Source organism: Nelumbo nucifera, chromosome 7 (assembly GCF_055504915.1).
Source record: "Nelumbo nucifera cultivar China Antique chromosome 7, China Antique-T2T, whole genome shotgun sequence".
NCBI lineage: Eukaryota > Viridiplantae > Streptophyta > Magnoliopsida > Proteales > Nelumbonaceae > Nelumbo > Nelumbo nucifera.
The window spans coordinates 39,633,307-39,656,259 of NC_142655.1; the positions used below are offsets into that span (position 1 = coordinate 39,633,307).

The window sequence follows — 22,953 nt, forward strand, 5'->3', positions numbered from 1 at the left end:
TATGATCCATCACAGAAAGTGGTGGGGTTTTGTAGCTGAAACAGTTGGCTCCATGCACCTATGTGATTTCCCACATTTCAAAGGACATGCATCGTGTCCTTGTCACTGAGATAGGAGTGAAATCTCAAAGATGAATAAAATGGAATGGAACATAGATAAAAGACCATTCTATGTAAGATAACATGAAACAATTTTAGGTAGTGGACTAATATCTATTGCCTTTTATCAGAAATGGCACACAGACAATTCGCCAAATTGTTGGACGACAACAAACTTAAGGGACCTAACTATGTTGACTGGAACCATAACCTTAATCTGGTCCTTACGTCCAAGAAATTGGACAAGGTTGCCAAGAACCCAGCTCTAAAACGTCCGGGTGACAGGGCTTCTGAGGCACGTAGGAGGGAATATCAAGAATGGGAAGAGAAGAATTCTCTTGCCCAGTGTTACGTTGTAGCATCTTTAAATAATGCTATCCAAAGACAATTCGATAAGATCAAAGTCTTTAAAAACATTTGGATAGTCTAAAGACTATGTATGAGGAGCAAAATCGTTCTATCCAACAGAAGGTCCTCAAGCTATTATGACCACGAGGATGACCAAGAGCTAGTCGGTCCATGACCATGTCATGCGGATGATGGTGTATATTAACAAACTGGAGGCTCTTGGATCCCAGCTCGATGATGACACCAAATATGATGTCGTCTAAACTCTCTACCTCCCTCCTTCAATCAATTTGTCATGAATTACAACATGAACAAGCTATAAGGTTAGCCTTCAGGAACTCAGCGATATGTTGCAAAGGGTAAACTGATTAAGAAGGACAAGTCGATGGCCATGCTTGTTGAAGGTGGCAAATCTGGCAAAAGGAAATGGAAGGGCAAGAAGAGGCCTCAAAAGAAAGCAGGCAAGCCAAAAAGGCAGAAGAAAGACAAATCATCTAATGAGTATCACTTCTGCAAGCAGATCGGACACTGAAAGAGGAATTGTCCTCAATATCTGGAATCCAAGAACAAAGAAGGTAATTTCGGATCTCTTGTCATAGAGACCAATTTGTTGGTCACTTCTGCATCCTGGTGTATTGACTCCGAGGTTTCTACTCATGCATGTAATACATTGCAGGGGTTCAAAGAAAGTAGAAGACTGAATGACGACGAGATGGTTCTTTACTTGGGGACTTCTACAACAGTTGTAACTACAGCTATAGGAATTGTAGATTTAATTTTCAAATGATGAATTATAACTCTTAAAGATTGTCTTTATGTACTGTTACTAAGAAGAAATTTGATTTCAGTTTCAAAATTGTGTAAAGATGGTTATTCTATTTTATTTAGTGATAAGATTACTATTAAATTGAATAACAAATTCCTTACCTATGGAAAACTTGAGAATGGTCTCTATGTCCTCAGTCCTTCTCTAGAAATGAACATAACCGAAACTACATCAGAAATTATCACCAAGAAAAGAACACATGATATGGTTAATCCCACGTGCCTGTGGCACCGACTTGGCCATATCAATATAGAACATATCACAAGTGATTGGTACAGAATTGTCCTTTGGATTTTCTAACTGTAAAAGATCTTCCAACTTGTGAGCCTTGCCTTTAGGGTAAGATGACGAAACGACCATTTACGGGAAAGCCTGAAAGATCTACAATCACATTTGACCTGATACATACTGATGTATGTGGTCCCATGAATATTAGGATACGGAACCAGCACTGTTATTTCATAACTTTCACCGATGATTATTGGTTCCAAATAGATCTATAAAACTAAGTGAGATTCAAACAGCAACACTAAAAAGTACAAAGCTCAACTGGTGGCTAAAGCCTTCACTCAAAAGGTAGGTGTTGACTACAAAGAAACCTTCTCCCTATCTCCAAGGATTCTTTTAAGGATTGTTATGGCTCTTGTTTAATCTAGAATTACATCAAATAGGGTGACAACTAAGGGTTGTTGCTAGGTCGAATTAGGCCCTTCTATAGCCACTCTTTAACCATCTTCTCTATTTCAGTTCTCTGATAAGGTGTTGACTACAAAGAAACCTTCCCCCTATCTCCAAGAAGCATTCTTTAAGGATTGTTATGGCTCTTGTTTAATCTAGAATTACATCAAACAAGGTCAGGTGACAAATAAGGGTTGTTGCTAGGTCGAAATAGGCCCTTCTATAGAAACTCTTTAACCAACTTCTCTATTTCAGCTCTCTGATAAGGGGGACCAATAAGGATGCACATTAGCTAGTTGTGTTCTCGGTACAATGGAAATCTGATGGTCATGGGCCCTGAAGGGTTGAAGTCCTTGGGTTCTTGAAATATGTCATCATACTCCTTAAGTAACTGACTCAACGGTTCAGATTTCAGTCTCCTATATCTGATTCGGACTAGCCAATAATGTTTAATCCCAGGTTTAGGGCCCAAGAACCCAAGAACATGAAAGTAGGGGATCCCAGGTGTTAACAGCTTTTGAGCAGGGCTTAAGAAGATGCAATAATGGGCTGGTATGATTTATGGCCCTATAGATGACACTTCTACCCATCCGACTTGAAATCCATAGTTAACAAGGCCCAGTTGCACATCACATACCCTAGTTATTCTAACCATTGTATGCTAGTACCATGTCAACACTCGAAAAGTCCAATGGGTGTAGATCCACATTAAATAAATGGCCCTGAATTTTGAGGTCCATTCCATAGAACAGTCCATTGCAAGTAATTTGATTTCCATTTGCCACCCAAAGTGAAAAGGTTTCAATGGGCCGAACAACCAAGCCCAATCTTTTAGCTTATTGCTTAGTGATGAAATTTAAGGAACCCCCACTATCTATTAGAACCGCCACCTTCTAGCCCATAAGTAAGCCCATGACCTCCATCATCTTAGGCAAGTTAAGCCCAATTAAAGCTTGTAGGAAATTTCAGGATAACTTGAATCCCCCCAAAACTTACAATGTCTAACATATCACCCTATTCAACTTCCTTTGGTTCACTAATGGGTTCATCAACTTGTAACCAAAAAAAAAATTGTTGAGTTTTATATCAGTGTCCTTGTGCAAATTCCTCGTCACAATTATAATAGAGACCCTTCTCGCATTGGGCCTACATTTCATTCCAAGATAGCTTCTTCTAAGGTAAAGTTGCAAGGGAGCTAAGCTTGGGCGAAGCCTGCCCTGTCCTGTTTGAAGGTGTCTTGCAAGAGACCTAGAGGTTTTGGCAGTTTCTTCAAGCAATTCAGCTTCTCTTTATGAAGCTTGGCCAATCCGACTGATGCCATTATTGAGGTTGGCTCCATGGCCCCTGCCTCCAAGCGCAGATCTTCCTTCAGCACTCCCACGTAACACTCAATGAGCGCTTCAGTCATGCACCCTATTAGCCAACCTCTCAAATTCCATCTGATATTCCCTAACAGTCCCTGTCTATTTCAATTTTTTTTTCTTCTTTACTTTTCGAAAAAAAAAAAAAAAAAAAAAAAAAAACAAATTATTACAGTTCCGGCCACAGGGGTAAAATTGTCCTTTTACTCTTAACATCTAGGCAAGAACTCTAGTCTTTCGTAAAGTCCCCATAGCTTCCTTCAGTGAGGGAAGCCTCCCTACTTCACCAAATCTTTTGTTGTACCTATTTAAATTAATGAAGGAAACTTTTCATTGTGTTGCTGATCAAAAAAAAGTCATTCTTGTTGTGACAAGATTATCTAAGATTTATTTGTTCATGGCTGATCTCAATGCTTTGGAGTTTGGAGGCATATATTTTGACATGTTTCAATTGTAATGCATTATTTATAGGTGCAATGGGATAAGCCAGCCTCCATTCAATGACCAAAGAGGGTTTCTCCACGGGAGATGGAGTTTAATGTGTTCATTTTATAGAGCACTGTCGTAAACAGCAACAGAAAATGTAGTTCAAGGACCTAAAAAGGAATTAAGTGGACTAGTTAATTAATCTTTTATTTTTTCTGTAATTACTGTAATTCTTACATTTTTCTTTAATTTCTATTATTTTCTACAGTTTGTATGTTTTTTCTATAATTTTTGTTGCTTCTCTGCATTTTCTATATTTCCTTCTAAAATTTCTGATATTTTTTCAGTAATTTTTATATTTTCTATAATTTATTTATTTTCTGCAATTTCTATGTAAATGCTGTTATTTCAGTCCATTCAGATCATATTGAACCCAATCCAACCCATTTGCACATAAATGAATCAACTTGGGTTCTATTTCTATCAGATCCAGATTGGATTGCACCCTGGTCATCTATAATGGGCTGATATCAGATCGAATCTGATAAGATCAAAAACCAGGTCCATTGACCGCCGTACCCCCTTTCACCTCTCACCGTGGCACCTCGAAAACTATGGCACAGCTGCATACAGGCTTAGAGTCTTATCCTAGAGGTGACTATCTATCCATCCAATGATGAGTCACACAAACTCACCCCCAACTGGGATGTTTCAAGTCTACAAGGAACTGGGTCATCACTCATTATATCTCTTTCAACAAGTTTCACACAGCACCTGATGCCCTACAAATATTACCTTGGAACCTTCTAGTCACACCAGTGTTTTAAAAGCACAAGGCGCAAAAAAAAACCGCAAGGCGAGGCATGCACCTTTTTGAAGCAAGGCGCAAAAATTCAAAAAAAAATGCTATAAAAGTCAAAAAATGTCAGAAAACTCAAAAAAATGCCAAGAAATCAAAAAAAAAATGCAAAAAATATTAAACATAATATTAATAAAAAATATAAACTTAAATTTTAAAATAAATGTTTTAAAAAACGTATTATCAAAAATTACCGAGTCACACAGAATAGTTGCATGACAGATGCCCTAAAGAGCAATGTTTTAAAACACGAAGGCATGATGTGAGGTGTTCCACTACCTAGAGCATGAAACGTAGAGTAGAACGTAAGTGGTGTAAGCCTCCTGAACACAACGAAGTGTAAGCCTCCTGAACACAACGAAGTGTAAGCCTCCTTAAGAGGAGGGGGATGAGGAGGAGCCTCCTTCCCTTCCCTTTCCTTTTCTTTCTTTTGTCTTTGTTTTCTATTCTCTTTCTTTCTTTGTTTTTCTTTCCCTACCCTTTCTTTTTCCTTTCCCTTCCCTTTTCTTTTTTTCTTTTTTTTTTTGTCTTTTTGTATGTGGTGTGCATGAGGTGCATGAGCCATTCGCCTCATGAAAAAGGCATATGAGGCATACACCTCAAAGGTAGGGGTGTAAATCGGATTTGGACGGTCCATTAAAATTATTAGATTGGGCCAATCCAAAATAAATTGGTCCATATTCTTATTGGTCTGAATTGGACCTAAACCAAATTTCCAATAATCTGATCACGAGGCCAAACCCTTGTCCAATTTGAAACCGATCAGAACTGAAGCCAACATAAAATCACTTATATGAAAGTACTTTTACAAAAGCAATTTTACAAAAGCACTTTTATAAAAGTAATTTTATGAAAAGTACTTTTACAAAACCACTTTTACAAAAGTGCTTTTTCAATGCCAAAAGGGTATATTTTTGTAATTTTCAGATTTTCTTCATTTTAATATATTTTTGTAATTTTTTATATGTTCTGTTTCTTATATAATTTTTTATATTTCATTCAGTTTTAATGGATCGGATTGGATTTGGTTTGTATTGGATTTTGAATGGATTGGGTCCGGTCCATTTGTAAGTGGACTCACATTGGACTGGATCGGGTTGGACCAAATCCAGTCCAATTGATACTTCTACTCAAAGGTATCAATGCCTCTGGCACACACCTCAAGGCATTTTGGGGGTGCCTCACCTAGAAGCATGCCTCCAAGCATAAGCCTCCCACGCTTTTTAAAACACTACTAAAGAGTAATAGCTCCCTTAATATTGAGAAAAAGACAAAAGATCAAGCTTTAATGAAAGCGCAGAAATCAAGTTTCTAAGATTCAACACAATTGAGTAACTATCCAACCACAATACATAACAAAAATTCAACTAACTCATGCAATCAGCAAAACGACCAACCAAATACCCCCAAAATAGCCAAGCCAAACAAAAGAGATCAACTACATGGCCTGTCTTTTACCCCTATAGTCCTATACCCCATCCCCTACCTCTCTGATACTTTAGAGGACCACCTCGTCAACTTTGAGAAGTGCCTTACAACTTTACTAAGTTTAGCCTCCTTTCTCTAACCAACCCAAGTATTCTTCACTCAATACCGCACCCTTACTATCAAACAATGGATCTCCTCAGCCATAAAAAACGTTGCTTAATTCAAGAGGATTTTTTTATCAACTACAGATTTCATTAAATAAGAAAAAAGCATGTGTACTGTGTACAGAATAAAATACAAAGACTAAGCGATAAACTCTCCTACCTCTCCCTGAGCATTTTCTTTATACAACTGTGTCCAAAACAAATTTTCTCTTCCCACCCCTTGCTTTGCCAAAACTCAGGAGGATTATTCCCACCCATCCAGTCATCTATGATCTGCTTATATTTCCTTTCCTCCCTAAGATGCTTAAATCTCTCCATGGATAAATTCTTTTCTCTTTTGAGAAGTAAAACCATGAGATTTGATCAATTGAATCTCTTTAACAACCACTTTATTCAAAGGGAAATCATGCCTTACCTGATGAACCTCATCAAGTTGGATTTCTTGGTTTCAACTCTACCATCACCACATTCTACATTAATCAGCTCTTCCTCCGCAATAGTGGACTCTTAACCAAAGCTCTAGCAAGAGGATGACCTTGCACCTGACTCTTAACAGTAGTCAATCAAGACTACAGTCAGTCTTGAATCCCAAAAAGGTTTCGGATTGAGAAAAGTAGAAGGAAAGAAGAAGAAGAAAAAGAAGAAAGCAGAAGTACACAAGGGTTTAGGAAAAGAAGGACAGATCAAAATGAATCTACCGCCGCCACCCTCTCAATATTTATATGTTATGTTCACTAATTGTAGGAAAGGGCAGAATTGCCCTTAATGCTTACATGGCAAATAAAAACAATAATAAACTGAAATAACAAGTTGTCTGAAATAACTACCAACTAACACTGATATAACTAACAAAGATTACATGTGCTGTCATACGAACACAGTGGGGAACACAGCCGTGGGGCCCACATCAGTGTTCTCTACACTCCCCCTCAAGTTGGAAATAGATATTTGTCATTCCCAACTTGCATAGGTCTGCCTCTAACTTCTTCCTTGGAACAACCTTGGCGAGAAGATCTGCAAGCTGCATGTTGGAGGTGATATACGGGAGACACACTTCTTGAGATGAGACCCTTTCTCTAACAAAATGTCGATCAACTTCGATATGTTTAGTTCTGTCATGCTGCACGCGATTATGAGCTATATTAATAGCCGCCTGATTATCGCAATACAGCATCAAGGGCTTCTCATAATCAATACCCAACTCTTCAAGTAGTGACTTCAGCCATAGGATTTCAGCCACTCCATTAGCCATCGATCTGTATTCAGCTCCGGCACTAGAGCGAGAAACAACACTTTGTTTCTTACTCCTCCGAGAGACAAGGTTACCTCCTACAAGGGCACAATATCCAGAGGTAGACCTCCTGTCATCCGCACTCCTAGCCCAATCAGCATCTGTATAGACCTCCACCTTCATATGATCATTATTCTTGAACAATATACCTCTACCTGGACATCTCTTCAAGTATGCTAATATTCTCTCAACTGCAAGAAGATGAGTAGTTCTAGGGGAATGCATGTACTGGCTGACAACACTGACTGCATAACTGATGTCTGATCATGTGAGACAAAGATATAGGAGTTTTCCAACCAACCGTTGGAACATAGCTTTGTCTTCAAGAGGCTCTCCACTCTCTGCATTGATCTCGTGATTCTGTTCAATGGGTGTATCTGCAGGCTTGACACCTAACTTTCCAGTTTCCGCTAACAAATCTAGAACATACTTCCTTTGAGAAATAAATATCCCCTGTTTAGATCTAGCAACCTCAATACCCAAAAAGTATCGTAGTGCACCAAGATCTTTCACCTCAAACTCTTGATGGAGTTGTTTGAGGGACTCAATCTCACTATTATCATTCCTTGTCACTACAATATCATCCACATATACAGCCAGCAAGGTTAAAGAAGAGTTCACTCTTTTAATGAACAATGTATGATCTGACTGGACCTGTACATAGCCGAATTTTCCAAGGGCTCTTGCCTGAATCTATCAAACCAAGCTCTAGGGGACTGCTTTAGTCCATACAATGCCTTATTCAGTCGGCAAACCTTCTTACTTGTCTTTACATCATAAAATCCAGGGGGTAACTACATGTAGACTTCTTCCTATAAGTCCCCGTTCAGAAAGGCATTTTTAACGTCCATCTGGAACAAAGGCCAAGAATAACTTGCTGCAAGGACTACAGAACTCGAATAGTGGTCATCTTTGCTACTGGGGCAAAAGTCTCCAAGTAGTCTATACCATAAGTTTGAGTAAATCCTTTTGCAACCAACCGGGCTTTGTACCTTTCAATGGAACCATCAGCATTATGTTTCACAGTAAATACCCATCTACATCCAACCGGTTTCTTTCCTTTGGATAGGTCAACTAGCCCCCAAGTATTATTTCTCAAAAGGGCATCCATTTCAACCCTCATTTCATCTTTCCACTCAGGAACTGACAAGGCTTCTTGCACTGTTCTAGGGATAGGAATATCAGCAATGGAAGTGAGAAAGGACCTGTAAGAGGGAGATAGGCGATCACAGGACAGAAACTGGGAAATGCAGTGAGCTGTGGATGTGGTGCAACGTCGTTTCCCTTTATGGACAGCAATAGGGAGGTCAAGGTCATCCGAAGGAAGGGAAGTAGCAACAGTGGAAAGTATCTCAATGGGACCTGGATCTGATAAGGGGACTATAATACCTGGATCTGGATCCGCAGAAGGAACTGGGGCTGGCCTGGACTGGTGATGACCGAAATCAACCTGCCTCCACCGCCTGTGATAGACTTTCAACTCCTGATCCCTCTAACAACCCTCACCATTACAGCCCTCATCACTCAATGGAATGGGTAAAGGAACCTCATATGAGTTAACCCCACTCTCACTGCGCTCCCCCTGAGGAAAAAGACCCAAATTCTCACTACTCTCCCCTAAGGAGAAACCCTAGGGTAATAGGGTACCTCCTCAAAGAAAGTGACATCCATCGAGACAAATCTCCTCCCGGAAACATGATCATAGTAGCAATAACCCTTTTGAGTTTGTGCATAACCGAGAAAAATGCATTTGGAGCCCTTAGGATCAAATTTGGAATGATGAGGTCCAAGGATCTGAACAAAGCAGGTGCAACCAAAGGTTCTAAGAGGAACAGTAAACAATTCCTCGTCTGGGTATAGAAGGGTAAACGGAGGCTTCATGTCAAGAACCCATGAGGGAAGCCGATTAATGAGATACACTATCGTGAGGATAGCATCTCCCCAGAAACGGATAGGCACATTGGAGGTAAACATGATGCTTCTAGCCACCTCCAAGATGTGCCTATTCTTCCTCTCGGCAACCCCATTCTATTGTGGTGTATAAGGACAAGTGCTCTGGTGAATAACCCCATGATCGAGTAGATAAGACGCCAGTGGCTTGGCAAAGTATTCTTTTGCATTATCAGATCTGAGGATTTTGATTTTGACCCCAAACTGGGTTAAAATCATCTGATGAAAGGTTTGGGTCAGAGCGGGAACCTCATCTTGAGAACGCATAAGGTAAACCCAAGAAAAACGGGTATAATCATCAACAAACAACAGGAAATATCTGTACCCCCCCCCCATAGAAGGGATGTGATACGGGCCCCAAACATCGGTGTGCATAACATCAAAAGAATTACTACTTCTTTTATTACTCAAGGAATAAGATATTCTACAATGTTTTGCAAGCTCACAACTCTCGCATCTCAAATTTGACACCTCAACAAACTCAAACAAATTAGGAAACAGACTCTTCAAAGACCGAAAAGATAAATGACCTAACTGATTATGCCAGAGCATAACCGAACTCATAGACTGAGAAACAAAAGACTTCTTATCAACAGGCTCTTTCCAATGAGAACTCTCTCCAAGCAGATAGATCCCATTCGTCTCACGGCCAGTCCCAATCACCTTCCTCGTCTCCAAGTCCTGAAAAACACATCGGTCAGGGAAAAATGTTACTGAACAGTTTTGATGTTTTGTAATACTACTGACTGAAAGCAAATTAGTATCAAGTTTAGGAACATGCAAGACTGAGGATAAGGAGATAGTATCAGATAACTTGATGTCACCCTTGCCAGAAATGGGAACAAGGGAGCCATCAGCAATGGATACTTTATCTCTACCAGAAGATAAGTGATAAGTAGTGAACAGTGATGGCAAGCTAGTCATATGGTCAGATGCACCTGAGTCTATTACCCAACAATGTTTAGTGTTACCTGGAGTTGAAGCATGGTAAGCTGAGGCCCGAGTACTTGAATGAGCAAAGGCTGATGTGGCAGGGGCTGATGATGACTGAGATGGCTGAGCTGAATTCCCATCCTCCTTTTCCAACTGTATTAGGGCAGCCCGAACTGCAGCTAAGGTGTCTAGGGGCGTGCCTTTTGTGCCCGATGAGGATGCAGAATTGGTATTCACAGCCATATGAGCATTACCCCTTTTATTCCTTAGTTTTGTTGGAACTAAATGAGGGTGCAGCTTCCAACATGTGTCTTTAGTATGCTTGGGTTTCTTGCAATGTTCACACACTAGATCCCGTTTATCTTCCTTCTTCATGTCCCTTTCTGTATCACCCCCAGACTTGGGTTCCTTCTTCATGTCCCTTTCACACACTAGTCTATTCACCATGCACCAAAGAGTAGGCTTGAGATAAGGTCACACTGTCTCTTGTCAGTATCTGTTGTCTCACAATGTCATAATCATAATTCAAACCAGCCAGGAATTCAAACACCCTATTGGTCTCGACTTGCTTTCTATGGGTCTGTGCATCTTTTGGACTTTCCCACTCAAGAGTCTCTAGATGGTCAATTTCATGCCACAGAGATTTCAAGGTAGAGAAATAAACAGAGACTAGTTTCTCTCCTTGTTTGAGGCTATTTACCTCACACTTCAGTTCATAGGCTCTAGCAACATTAAGGGGTTGGGAGTAGGTCTCTTTCATGACATCTCAGATCTCCTTTGTTGTTTTTGCCCACAAATAATTTCGGTTGATATGTAGTTGCATAGAGTTGCACAGCCATGTCATAACCAAGTAGTTCTCCTAAACCCACTTGGTATAACATTGGGTCCTCCTTGGAAGGTTCTTTCACATCTCCCAATAGGTAGCTAAGTTTTCCTCTTCCCCCAATAGCCATCATGGCCGACTGGGCTCATTCCAAGTAATTGGATCCGTCAAATCTCACAGTTGTAATCTGAAACGCAGTCTCAGACATATTACTAGAACTGTTATTCCCAAAGACACCTTCCCCCTGATTTTTGAACTCCATTCTTGGTTAAGAATCAGTAATTAAGAACTCTTAGGGCTACTGCAATAGAAAACAGCACTTAAATAACTGATCACAGTCAGAAATCTGTATGAGATCAGTTCAGATCTGATCTGAAACCAATCGGCAGTCAGAATATAAGCAGTCCGATAACAGTTCTCACCCCCAAAACAGGCTCTGAAGCCGAAACAGGTCTAGAAACCACTTAGAAAACAACCTGTAATGCTGAAGCAGAATTAGGGTTTTAATCATAGGGTTAGAAAAAACTTTGTGAGAACATAAACAGTGCTCAGCCACACCTTCCAAAAGGAGTCACAGTCAAGTCTGGCCGTAGGGTTAATGACAAACCCTAAAAGAAAAAAACTGATCGCCTCTGAGAAAATAAAGGGGAGTTCAGCCGCTCCTCCTAGATAGGTCCAACCTATCTTTGACTGACAACGATCTCAAGGAAAGATAACAACTTACCCAAAAAACTCTAATCGCTACCTTCAATCACGACCTGAACCCTAATATTGATCCTTTGAACCTTCTCTGATTCTTCCTGATTACCAAAAAACTCTCCAAGCCTCTACAAGCCTTCGGACAGCTGCTAAACCCTTCTGGTAACCTCCAAGAATCAGCCAACGAACAGTCCTTTGTAAGCTTCCAGCCCTAGACAGTTCTCATGTGGTCGGCTGGACTAGACACACATGAGAAACCCTAGATAGACTCTGATACCAAGTAGTCAATCAAGACTACAGTCAGTCTTGAATCCCAAAAAGGTTTCGGATTGAGAAAAGTAGAAGGAAAGAAGAAGAAGAAAAAGAAGAAAGCAGAAGTACACAAGGGTTTAGGAAAAGAGCGACAGATCAAAATGAATCTACCGCCGCCACCCTCTCAATATTTATATGTTATGTTCACTAATTGTAGGAAAGGGCAGAATTACCCTTAATGCTTACATGGCAAATAAAAACAATAATAAACTGAAATAACAAGCTGTCTGAAATAACTACCGACTAACACTGATATAACTAACAAAGATTGCATGTGCTGTCATACGAACACAGTGGGGACCACAGCCATGGGGCCCACACCAGTGTTCTCTACATTAACTAATGGACGCTTAACCATCTGACTTGTGAAAAGCCGAAATGGAGAGTTTCGTTCAGGCAACAAGATGGAGAAGAATACTTCAGTTGGAGAAGAAGAAGGTCCTTATGGAGGAAATAACAAGCAGAGGGAAGAAGCTATTGAAAATCAGGGAAGATCGACGAGCAACTATCATAATGGAATCAGAAGTAGTGGACTGGCTTAAAGGTTTCGTAGATGGCCTTCTATTTGCAGAAAGAATACAAGGGTGGGGAAATGAAACGACAAACAATGGGAAGAGATTCACAGTAGAAAATAGAAGGAACACAAATGGAGGATTTATTTTACTAACAGAGTTCTTTGGCAAAGGGAGAAAACAACTAGTATGCCTTCCAGAGGGACAAGCTAAACAGGGGTGGAAGATGGTCGCAGGTGCACTTGATGATTTCAACCAGAAAAAATGGGAGTTCTCGAATACTGAAGAGAAAACTATGAGGAAAGAACAAAAATCTGGGGAGGTGAGTGAGAGCCAAACTGGGAAAGCAAACCAGCAAAAGCAAACTAAAAAGATTACTCCTATAACAGTACTTTCGACAGATATGAATTCAAAAATAATATGGGATGGAAGGAATGGGGACTGGTTTAAGACGAAAGTTGTGAAAGTGAAAACAGAGGTTAAGGATTGGGAAGAAGTATTGCAAATCCTACTGGAGACGCTTCAGCCAAAAGAGAAAATCACCCTCATCCCATTTGAAAAGAACAAGGCAATACTTGACATGGCCGAACTTCAGACTGTGAGCAGAATCCTTGAAACCAAACTTGGCCAGATTGCAGTGGTAAATTGGTCGCCCTCCTGTAACAAACTGAATATCTCGCAGAAGACCATAGTTATCAAGATTCTGGGTTTACCCTTCAACCTCTGGCAGGAGCACATATTCCATAAGATAGCAGCGGCATGTGGTGGGGTCTTGGAAGGTTTTTGCATGCAAAACCTTCAAGCGGCAAAGATTAAAGTTGCAGGTGGAAGATTGGAAATAATCCCAAGAAGCCTGGACATCTTCGTGGATGACTGTTGGAGAAAGGTGTGGTTGGTGTCAGAAGTCGAAGCAAGGCTGTGGAACAGTTTGGAGGTAGAAGAAGATGATGACGTAGACTGTTGGAGGCCATGTGGCGAGAGCTGGGTGGACCGTCCAAAAGGTCAAGTTGACCAGGCGTTTTTGGAAACTGAAAAGTCGGGCAATAGATTAAAGGAGACTGCTTGGCCATTTAAGGGAGATTTTTTGAAAAAATGCGAATGGGATCCAACGGCCCAAAAGAAATCCTATGCTGAGGTGCTGCAATCGAAAAAAGGGCCACCTCACACTCAATTTACAAAATCAATTGAAAAGTCGGACCCGGGTCTACATAACCCGATCAGAAAGTCTAATCTGGGCCAGGTCTTTCAAGTTGGGTCACGTGACCCTTTTAAAAGTCATGCGCAAAGCTCCCTTGCATCGATGGGGGACGATGATTGTGGTCTATCATCATCCCAAAGTGTGCCTATCCGCTCAAATCGTCCCCAAACAGGAACGACGATCAGAAAACCCTCCCCTCCTCTTCCTCCGGCTGCGGGAATGACACCGGCAACTGGGTTGAAGCTGCAATGGAGGCCGGCGACTGAAGAAAACTCCACGATGCCTGAGAAGCCAAACCCTCGCTACAATAGGGTCTCGCAAAGAGACTCTGAAGATGACTCAAATTGGGAGGCGTTAAGAGATGTGGAAGAAGACGAGGGTGATCTGTTGTCAAGTTTGGTAGCATCAATTCGACAAAGACCTGCAAACTTTTAGACTCTGAAGCTTTCAGAACTGAACTGCTCTTCTCTGAAGATGCTGGTACGGAGATTCTGGAGATACAGGATTCAGGGGCTGGTAACCTTACTGCGGAAAGTGGAAGGCCTACAGGAGCTTCTCAGAGAGAGAAGAAAATAAATACAAATCAAGAACAAAGATAGGGTGGCAGTTTTGTGGAGACGGGTTTCCATAGCAAACCGACTTTGGAACCACTTGAGGAACAGCTCCCCCCAGCTGCACAGGTGGACACTGTACCTGAACCTGAACCATCTGGGTTTGTCTTTGGAGGAATCGATGAAATCCAAATTCAAGATCAGGGAGTCTCTTCCCCCCTCCTCTCAATATAGTTCTTTCTTCGCCCCCACTTTTCTGTCAAAACTCATTTGATTTTGATCCTTGTAGTAATCTTCAGCCTTTGGATTTTGCAGTTCCAGCTGTTGAAACGTCACTGGTGGCGGATAATGACCCATGTGCAATAAAAAAAGGAGGGGGTGGTGGAAAAGACAATGAGGAGAAATTGTTTAATGTGATGGTTTTGGAAAAGGATGAAGGGGGAAATGATGTTATTGCAGGTACCCAAGAGAAGGAAAAGGAAGACTATCATTTGGATGAGGGAGAAGAAGGATGTAGAGAGATACCCAAAGTAAAAGGAGAGGAACAAAAAGAAGCTAAAAGGAAGTTCGCCAAAGGAAAGGTCTATCTTAGAAAGGGGGTAAAAGATGATAAAAAAAGAAAGAGAAGAATGAAGGAGGTGGAAAGGCTAGCCTGTGGTGTGTCCTATGAGAAGACTGTAAATAGGAAAAGGGAGAAGAAAAGAGGAGAATAGGATTTGGGATTGAATTAGGGTCGGGGAAAAAAGAGTGAAATGAAAGTGCTTTGTTGGAATATAAGAGGTTTAGGAAGTGCAAAGAAAAGGAGAATCATCAGGAATGTGATAAGAAATGAGAGACCGGTTATAGTCATGTTACAGGAGACAAAGCTTTCGGACTTGGACAGAAGGTGGATAAGAAGTATCTGGAGTTGCAGGGGTCTAAGTTGGTCTTTTGCCCCGTCGTGGGGTGCCTCGGGTGGAATCCTTACAATGTGGAAGAATGAGGAAATTGACTGTCAGGAGGAACTAATAGGCCAGTACTCAGTATCAATAAAAGCCAAGAGGATGAGTGATGGAAGGGAGTGGGTCTTGACTAATGTGTATGAGCCGAATTCATATAGAGAGAGGAACTCATTCTGGGAAGAGATAGCTGCAGTCAGAGGCATATGGGAGGGTCTGTGGTGTTTGGGTGGGGATTTCAATGTAATAAGATATACAAATGAGACAAACAACCCCAACCAACCCTTAACATCTAGCATGAAACACTTCAATTCCCTAATTGAGTCCCTAGAACTAAAAGAGCCTACCTTGTTACAAGCCTCTTTCACTTGGTCAAATCTCCAAGAAAATAAAGTGTTCTCAAAACTGGATAGATTCCTATACTCCATTGATTGGGAAGAGCTGTGGGGCACTTTGACACTAAAAGCCCTACCTAGAGTGACTTCTGATCATTGCCCTTTAAGCCTTTACCAAGAAAATCTTATTGGTGGCCCCACACCTTTTAGCTTTGAAAACATGTGGCTAGAAGTTCCAAACTTTTTGCAAAGGGTAAAAGAATGGTGGTTAGAAGATGGGATTAGGGCTAGAAACAAAGTGGTGAGATTCTCTAAGAAACTAAAAAGATTGAAGGAAAAGGTCAAGGAGTGAAACAAAGAATTTGGAAAAGTTGAGGTCATAAAGGAGGATTTAGCCAGGAAAATAGAGGAAGTGGACCAAAAGGAGGCCAAGAAAGAGTGTGGGGTGGAGGATACAATAGAAAGATGGAACTTAAAAGTGCAATTGGAAGAGATTCTAAGAAAAGAAGAGATTTCTTGGAGGCAAAAATTTAGATGTAAATGGCTTCTGGAAGGGGATGGAAATACCAGTTTTTTCCACTCTCTAACAAATGGGAAAAGACGGAAAAACCAAATTTCCAATATAGAGGTGGATGGAAGAGTGATAACTGCAAAAGAGGAAATTGAAAGATGCTTTGTGGACCACTTTAAGTCAATCCTAGCATCCTCTGATGAAAACATGGCAGAATTGGGAGATTTACAATGGGACAGAGTGCCAGAATCCGAAGTTAACCTCCTAGAAAGAGCCTTCACTATTGAGGAGATACATGAAGCAAAATTCTCGATGGATAAATCTAAAGCACCGGGGCCAGATGGATTTTCAATGGCTTTCTATCAGGATTGTTGGGAAATTTTGAAAGATGAATTAATGGATGTATTTGTGGAGTTTTATCAAGAAGGGAAATTATCGCCTGGAGCAAATGCAACTTTTGTTGCTTTAGTGCCAAAAAAGGAGGAGGCCAAAACCCCTAAGGATTACAGACCGATAAGTCTTGTGGGTAGCTTGTATAAAATCATTGCTAAAGTCCTGGCTGGTAGGTTGAAGACTGTACTACCCTATATTATCTCTCAGAACCAAGGAGCTTTTGTAGAGGGGAGACAAATTGTGAATCAAATTTTAGTGGCAAATGAGTGTGTGGCAGCTAAGAGAAAACAAGGTGACAAAGGTTTGATTTGTAAATTGGACCTTGAAAAAGCTTATGATATGGTGGATTGGTCCTTCCTATTGAATTTAATGGAAAAGATGGAGCTAGGTGAAAGATGGAAGAAGTGGATTAAAGAATGTATTAGCTTAGCACATTTTTCTATTCTGATGAATGGGGTAGCAAAGGATTTCTTCCAGGCTAAATGAGGACTAAGACAAGGTGACCACTTATCTCCATTCTTATTCACCTTTGTGGCTGAGGTTTTGAGTAGACAAATCACCAAAGCTGATCAAGAAAACCAGTTTAAAGGTTGGAGAATGGGTAGATTAGAAGTGGTGGTGTCTCATTTGCAATTTGCTAATGACATAATTATTTTCTGTGAAAGTTGTGATGAAGCCAGTTTAAGGAATCTGAAAAGATTGGTGGATGAATTTCAATAGGCCTCCAAATTGAAAGTTAATTGGGGAAAAAGTTGTGTAGCCGGAATCAACATTGAAGGGGGGGATATCCAAGCCATGGAAAATCTACTAGGTTATGAAGTGAAAAATTGGCCTCTGGAATACTTAGGAATGCCCTTGGGTGGGAATCCGAAAGCTGAAAGCTTCTAGAAACTGGTGGTAGAGAGGTTCATGAAGATGTTGGCAATGTGGAAGAGAAATTATATTTCCTTGGGGGGAAGAATCACCTTGATAAAATCAACCCTTGCAAACCTTCCCACTTACTTCCTTTCCACCTTTGAGATCCCGGTGAAAATAGCTAGGAAATTGGAGAAGATTATTTAGTGAAATGGGAGCAAGTTTGTTACCCTAAGGACCAGGGTGGATTAGGTATAGGGAACCTAATAAGGAGAAACAAGGCCCTCCTAGGGAAATGGCTATGGAGATTCCCTTGTGAGGAAGAAAGGTTGTGGCATAGGGTCATTAAAAGCTTACATGGTGATGCAGATAACGGCTAGGATGCAAAATTAGCCCCCAATGCAGCTCATCCTCTCCTTAGAAGGCAATCTTTGAGGTATATCCAACTTTTCTTCAATTTATCAAGTTTGATGTTGGTTGTGGCAACAAAGTTTTATTCTGGGAAGACCTTTGGGTTGGGGATGTGCCTCTTATGCTCAATTTCCCAGACCTCTACTCTTTATCAAACTATAAAAACAAACTTGTTGCTAGGTTTGGTGTGCTTTCGGAATCAGGGATCTCTTGGGATTTTGGCTTTAGAAGAGGGTTGAGGGAAAATGAGTGTGAGTCTCTAGTGCTGTTGATTTCAACACTTGAGAGGGTCTACTTGGACCAATCTATAGCTGATTGTAGAGTGTGGTCCCCAACTTCTGATGGTTTATTTTCCTGTGCATCTTTCTTTGGTTTGCTCACTCATATTAACCCTATGGGGGTGAACTTCCCAGTGAGAGAAATTTGGACTAAACCGATCCCTCCAAAAGTACAAGCTTTTTGTTGGGAAGTGTTCCTAGGGAAGGTAAGCACTTGTGATGTGCTACAGAAAAGGATGCCAAACAATTGCCTCTCTCCTCATGTGTGTGTCCTTTGTTTGGGACGTGGTGAAACTCTAACCCACTTGCCATTATCCTGCTCTTTTGCTTCTGGTATTTGGAATGTTGTTTGTTCTCTCTTTGGATGCAGATGAGCTCCCCCACAAGATGTGGTAAATCTATTCAGCCCCTCTTTCCTGTATCAACGGAAGAAAAGAGGAAAATGTATATGGAAGGCAGTGAGAGCAGCTACAGTATGGACTATTTGGGAGGAAAGAAACCTAAGAATCTTTTCAGGAAAAAGCAAAACAATGGAGGAAGTTATTGAAGCCATAAAAATCAGAACTGCGCATTGGGTGAAGAGCATGGAGATTTTTAGAAACTACTCCACGAATGAGATACTAAGGAATTGGGCTGAAATAGCACAAACGGATGTACCCAAAGTTTTTGTAAGCATGGAATGGAAGCCACCAGCACGGAACAAACTAAAACTGAATTTCGATGGGAGTTCTCTTGGCAACCCTGGAAGGGCAGGCATAGGGGGTGTGTTTAGAAATTATCTAGGTGTGGTGGTGGCACTCTACTCTGGACCAATAGGTTATGGTGACTCAATACAGGCTGAATCTCTAGCCCTACTTCAAGGTCTAAAGATGGATGAGCAGATAGGAACAACAGACTTAGAAATTGAAGGAGACTCTCTATTGGTCATCTCTTGGGCCAAAAACATCACATCAGCACCTTGGAAGCTCAAGTTTATTTTCAGAGAAATTGACACACTTGCAAGGAAGTTCAACTCTCAGTTTGGTTGGGTTAAAAGGGATGCAAATGGGATGGCGGATACCCTAGCAAAACAAGGGGCAAAGAGATCTTCATTGTATTGGGCAGAATTGTAACTGATTGCTGGAGATTGCAAATTCCTATGCAATCTTTAGCTATTGTATCTTTATCTCTCTGTTATTAATGAAAGATTTTTACTGATCAAAAAAAAGAGGATGACCTTGCACCTTCCAATCATCTGTCTCTAGGCTCTAACCTTTTAACTTTTTATTTACAGAATACTAGTGGTAACACTGACCTTCAGCCAAAAAAATGCGAAACAGAAAGAAAAGAGAAAAGATAAGGTAATTTGTAGTTTATTATATTGAGTACCTATGACCAAAAGTAATGACAACAAAGAAACATCACAACCATATTTACTAAATTCAACATTCTATTCAATTTATACAATTGCAATTTGCAAATATTTTTCTAAATCTAACTTAAAATTGACTACCTTGAGTCCAAAATTTTCTAATCCTTTTCTCTGATAATAGATTTTATAGGAAATTAGGTAAATATAGCTGAAATAGCATAACCTCTAAAATCCATGTGGTATCAAACAGTACAAAATACCAAGGGAAATAACAAACATAAAAGTCTACAATTACCTTTAATTTTAATACTCATCCAGTGACATAAATTTTTAAATTGAGCACCAGAAGGTACTTTATAAAATTTGCCTCAATGGATTGGATCAATGAAAACCACTTTAGTAAACAAAAACCTTTAAAAAAGTTTACTAGAAGTTGAAATTGTATACTTTACTGTTCCACTAGAAGGCCTAAGTGAGGATTGCAAAGCACGCCTTGAGTTCTGAATCCAGGGATGCATAAGTAGCGTCTTTGCATCTGGTCTCTGCCTAGCATCCTGAAATATGCTTCTCAAAGTGAAAATAAGTAATTAAAATGGCTGTAAGCTATAAAACATCGGCCATTGTAGTTGAAATAACCTAGTATAAAACTCAATCATGTGCCTTTTGTGAACTTTCATAAGCATATCACTGTTACAATACAATGTTAACCTCATGTTCTTTGTGCAGACATGAATCTTTTTCTTTTACATAATTATGATAAAAGAAACTTCGCTAATGAAAAGAAAAATTATATCATGAAATTACACTGAAGTAGGTGATGAGAGATATCAATCATACTGATGAGAAAAACATGCAAAAGAATGACCTAAACTTCAACATCTATAATATCAAATAACAACCAAAAACCAGATCCAAAAGAAACTGAATTACAACTACATATTCCAGATGCACCATTAACCAATCAAAAAGACCATACTTTCATTCTTGTTTCATATACTTAATACTTTTTTTCATACTTTTTGAAAGTATGTAAAACACCAAAAGCACAAAGTCAGCTTTTCATACTTCGTGCTTTTGGCAAAATAGTGCTTCCATTTTGTGCAAACAGCGGATCACATGTGACCACCCTTCGGTAAAACTCTCAACCCTACCTCTGCTCACCGCTGCTGGAGTTGGATCGTCGTCACCAGTATCAGACCACCAAACCACCAGAAACCGTCACCAGAAGCTCTTGCCAGATGTCGCCACTGCTATTCTCCACTGGGATCACCATTAACAGCAGGAAAGTTGCAGGTACAGATTACCTATGTCCTCTTTTCCCATTTTCAATTGTTTTTTCCATTTGTTCCATTATTCCACTGCTTCTCTCCACCGGAATCACCAATTCACCATCATTGGCTGGAAATTTGTGTATGGAATGTTGGACTGCTATTTCATATTTGTTCTGTTGTTTCACTATTTCTCTCCACTAGAATCACCATTATTGGCCAGAAATTTGTGTATGGAATGTTGGACTGCTATTTTATGATTGTTTTGTTGTTTCACTATTTCTCTCCATCAGAATCGCCATAATGTGTGTTTGCTAGTGTGCGTTTGCCAAACAGAAAATGGTAGTTCTGTTTTTGAAAGCATACTTTTCAAAATTTTTTACCCAAACGGTTTTCAAAGCGAAAGTACCAAAGTAAAAGTATTTTGTGTACTTTGTACTTCGGTATTTTTAAAAGTACAAAAGTAGAACTCTATCCAAACAGGGACTAAGTTTATCAATATATGATTCACTAATATTACTTGCATGCCAGAGTAAAGAAAAAATTAACCCAGAAACTCAGAGTTACAAGTCTTGATTAAGTTGACTCGGTGGAACCACATCTTAAGAAAAATAGCATAGACAGGATGATATGAAATTGTGGATTGGTAGATTCTACCTCACCTTTTTAAAACATTGACGCAGAAAATCTGTAATGTCAGGAGATAGACGATCAGGAATTGGAGGATGCTCATCCTGAAAAAAGAAAAGCATAGAAAATTTAAATCTTTAATTTCAGATTCAGATATCAGGACAGTGCACTTTTCTTAACTGGTTTCATTAACTTCCTCCTATTTAACCATGTGGGTCATTTCTGGATAGAGAAGAGAAAAGCAAACTCAACAATCGCCAAGGCAATCAGGTAACAGAAACAGAAAAACATCAGAAAAAAAATTCCACAAGATTGACTAGAGGGCCACCGGCCACTATGGTGATTGAGACAGAAAACATTTCACCCTGATATAATAAGACAATGTATGATGATAAGAAAACACTTCACCCCAATATAATAAAACAACAGACAATGATGATAAGAATGGGTTGATAATATAACCTGAACAATCCGGAATAAAGCTGGCATAGGCTGGAGATCATAGTAAGGCGGGACACAAGTAAGAAGTTCAATCACAGTGCAGCCAACACTCCAGATGTCTGATGCTGCACAGACTCCTGACATTTCTATTACCTGTACCAGATAATTTAGTCATGTGTTATTTTCTAAACCTGGATATAAAGAAATTTATTATTACTGTTTTACTTTTGTTTCCGGGAAAATGAAGATTAAAGTAAATTACTCCTCCCTGAACACAAAACTAAAGCAGATTGAATAGGGCTACAGGAAAGACCATGAGAGAAATTATGAAGAAAAGCTTTCCCCAGTGATCATGACTCATGAAGACAACAGTGTGAATTGCCATTGCACCATTTACTATTTGATTTACTAATTGATGAGATGTGTGGGATTTCTTGAGAAGCTGTTTTTTTTATCAGCAGAAAGAGAATTTTATTCAATTAAGAGAATTAGATACAGAAATACAGCAATTAGAAAACAGACATTGCACCAGAAATTGTTACCAAAAAGCCCAAAAGAGGTGTTGCCTTTGAACTCCCTGTTTGGCTAGAGAATCAGCCATTCCATTTGCAATTCTGCTGACCCATGTGAATGAGGCATTAAGTTCCCTTGCTATACTTACTATCTCCCTTAGCGGATGTCTATATATCCAAGGAACATTCCCGCTTGATTTGGTCCAAGATATCACTATTTTTGAGTCCCCTTCTATCTTCAAGTTCTTAAGATCTGCTAGCTTGGCAAGTTTTAACCCTTGTAGCAGAGCTAATAGTTCGGCTTTTAGAGAACCACCTTACACTAAAGGTCCTGAGTACATAGCCAATACTTTGCTTGAGGAACCCCTGAACAACCACCAATGCCTGCCATACCAGGGTTTCCTATAGAACTCCCATCAAAGTTCAGCTTAACCTTGGGACTCGAAGGCTTCCACTCCATCACCTTTCTTTCTTTATTCTCCACAGTGTGCCACTTCATTCCACGCTCTTAATATATCAGAAAGTGAGAAATTTTGAAAGATCTGGAGTGATTTCACCTAGTGTGCAACTTTT

At 40.0% G+C, this 22,953-nt stretch overlaps 1 protein-coding gene across 2 annotated transcripts in view; it reads right to left on the reverse strand.

Annotated features, from left to right (window-relative positions):
• The window catches only part of LOC104589884 (MAP3K epsilon protein kinase 1-like), a 76,364-nt gene that overhangs the window by 41,947 nt on the left and 11,464 nt on the right, over window positions 1-22,953 (reverse strand). For both annotated transcript variants that reach the window (XM_010248336.3, XM_010248337.3), the window contains exons 8-10: window positions 21,890-22,021; window positions 21,460-21,531; window positions 19,977-20,083 (exon numbers count right to left, since the gene is read on the reverse strand). In XM_010248336.3, coding sequence (XP_010246638.1) covers window positions 19,977-20,083; window positions 21,460-21,531; window positions 21,890-22,021 — 311 coding nt within the window. The remainder of the gene's footprint in view (window positions 1-19,976; window positions 20,084-21,459; window positions 21,532-21,889; window positions 22,022-22,953) is intronic.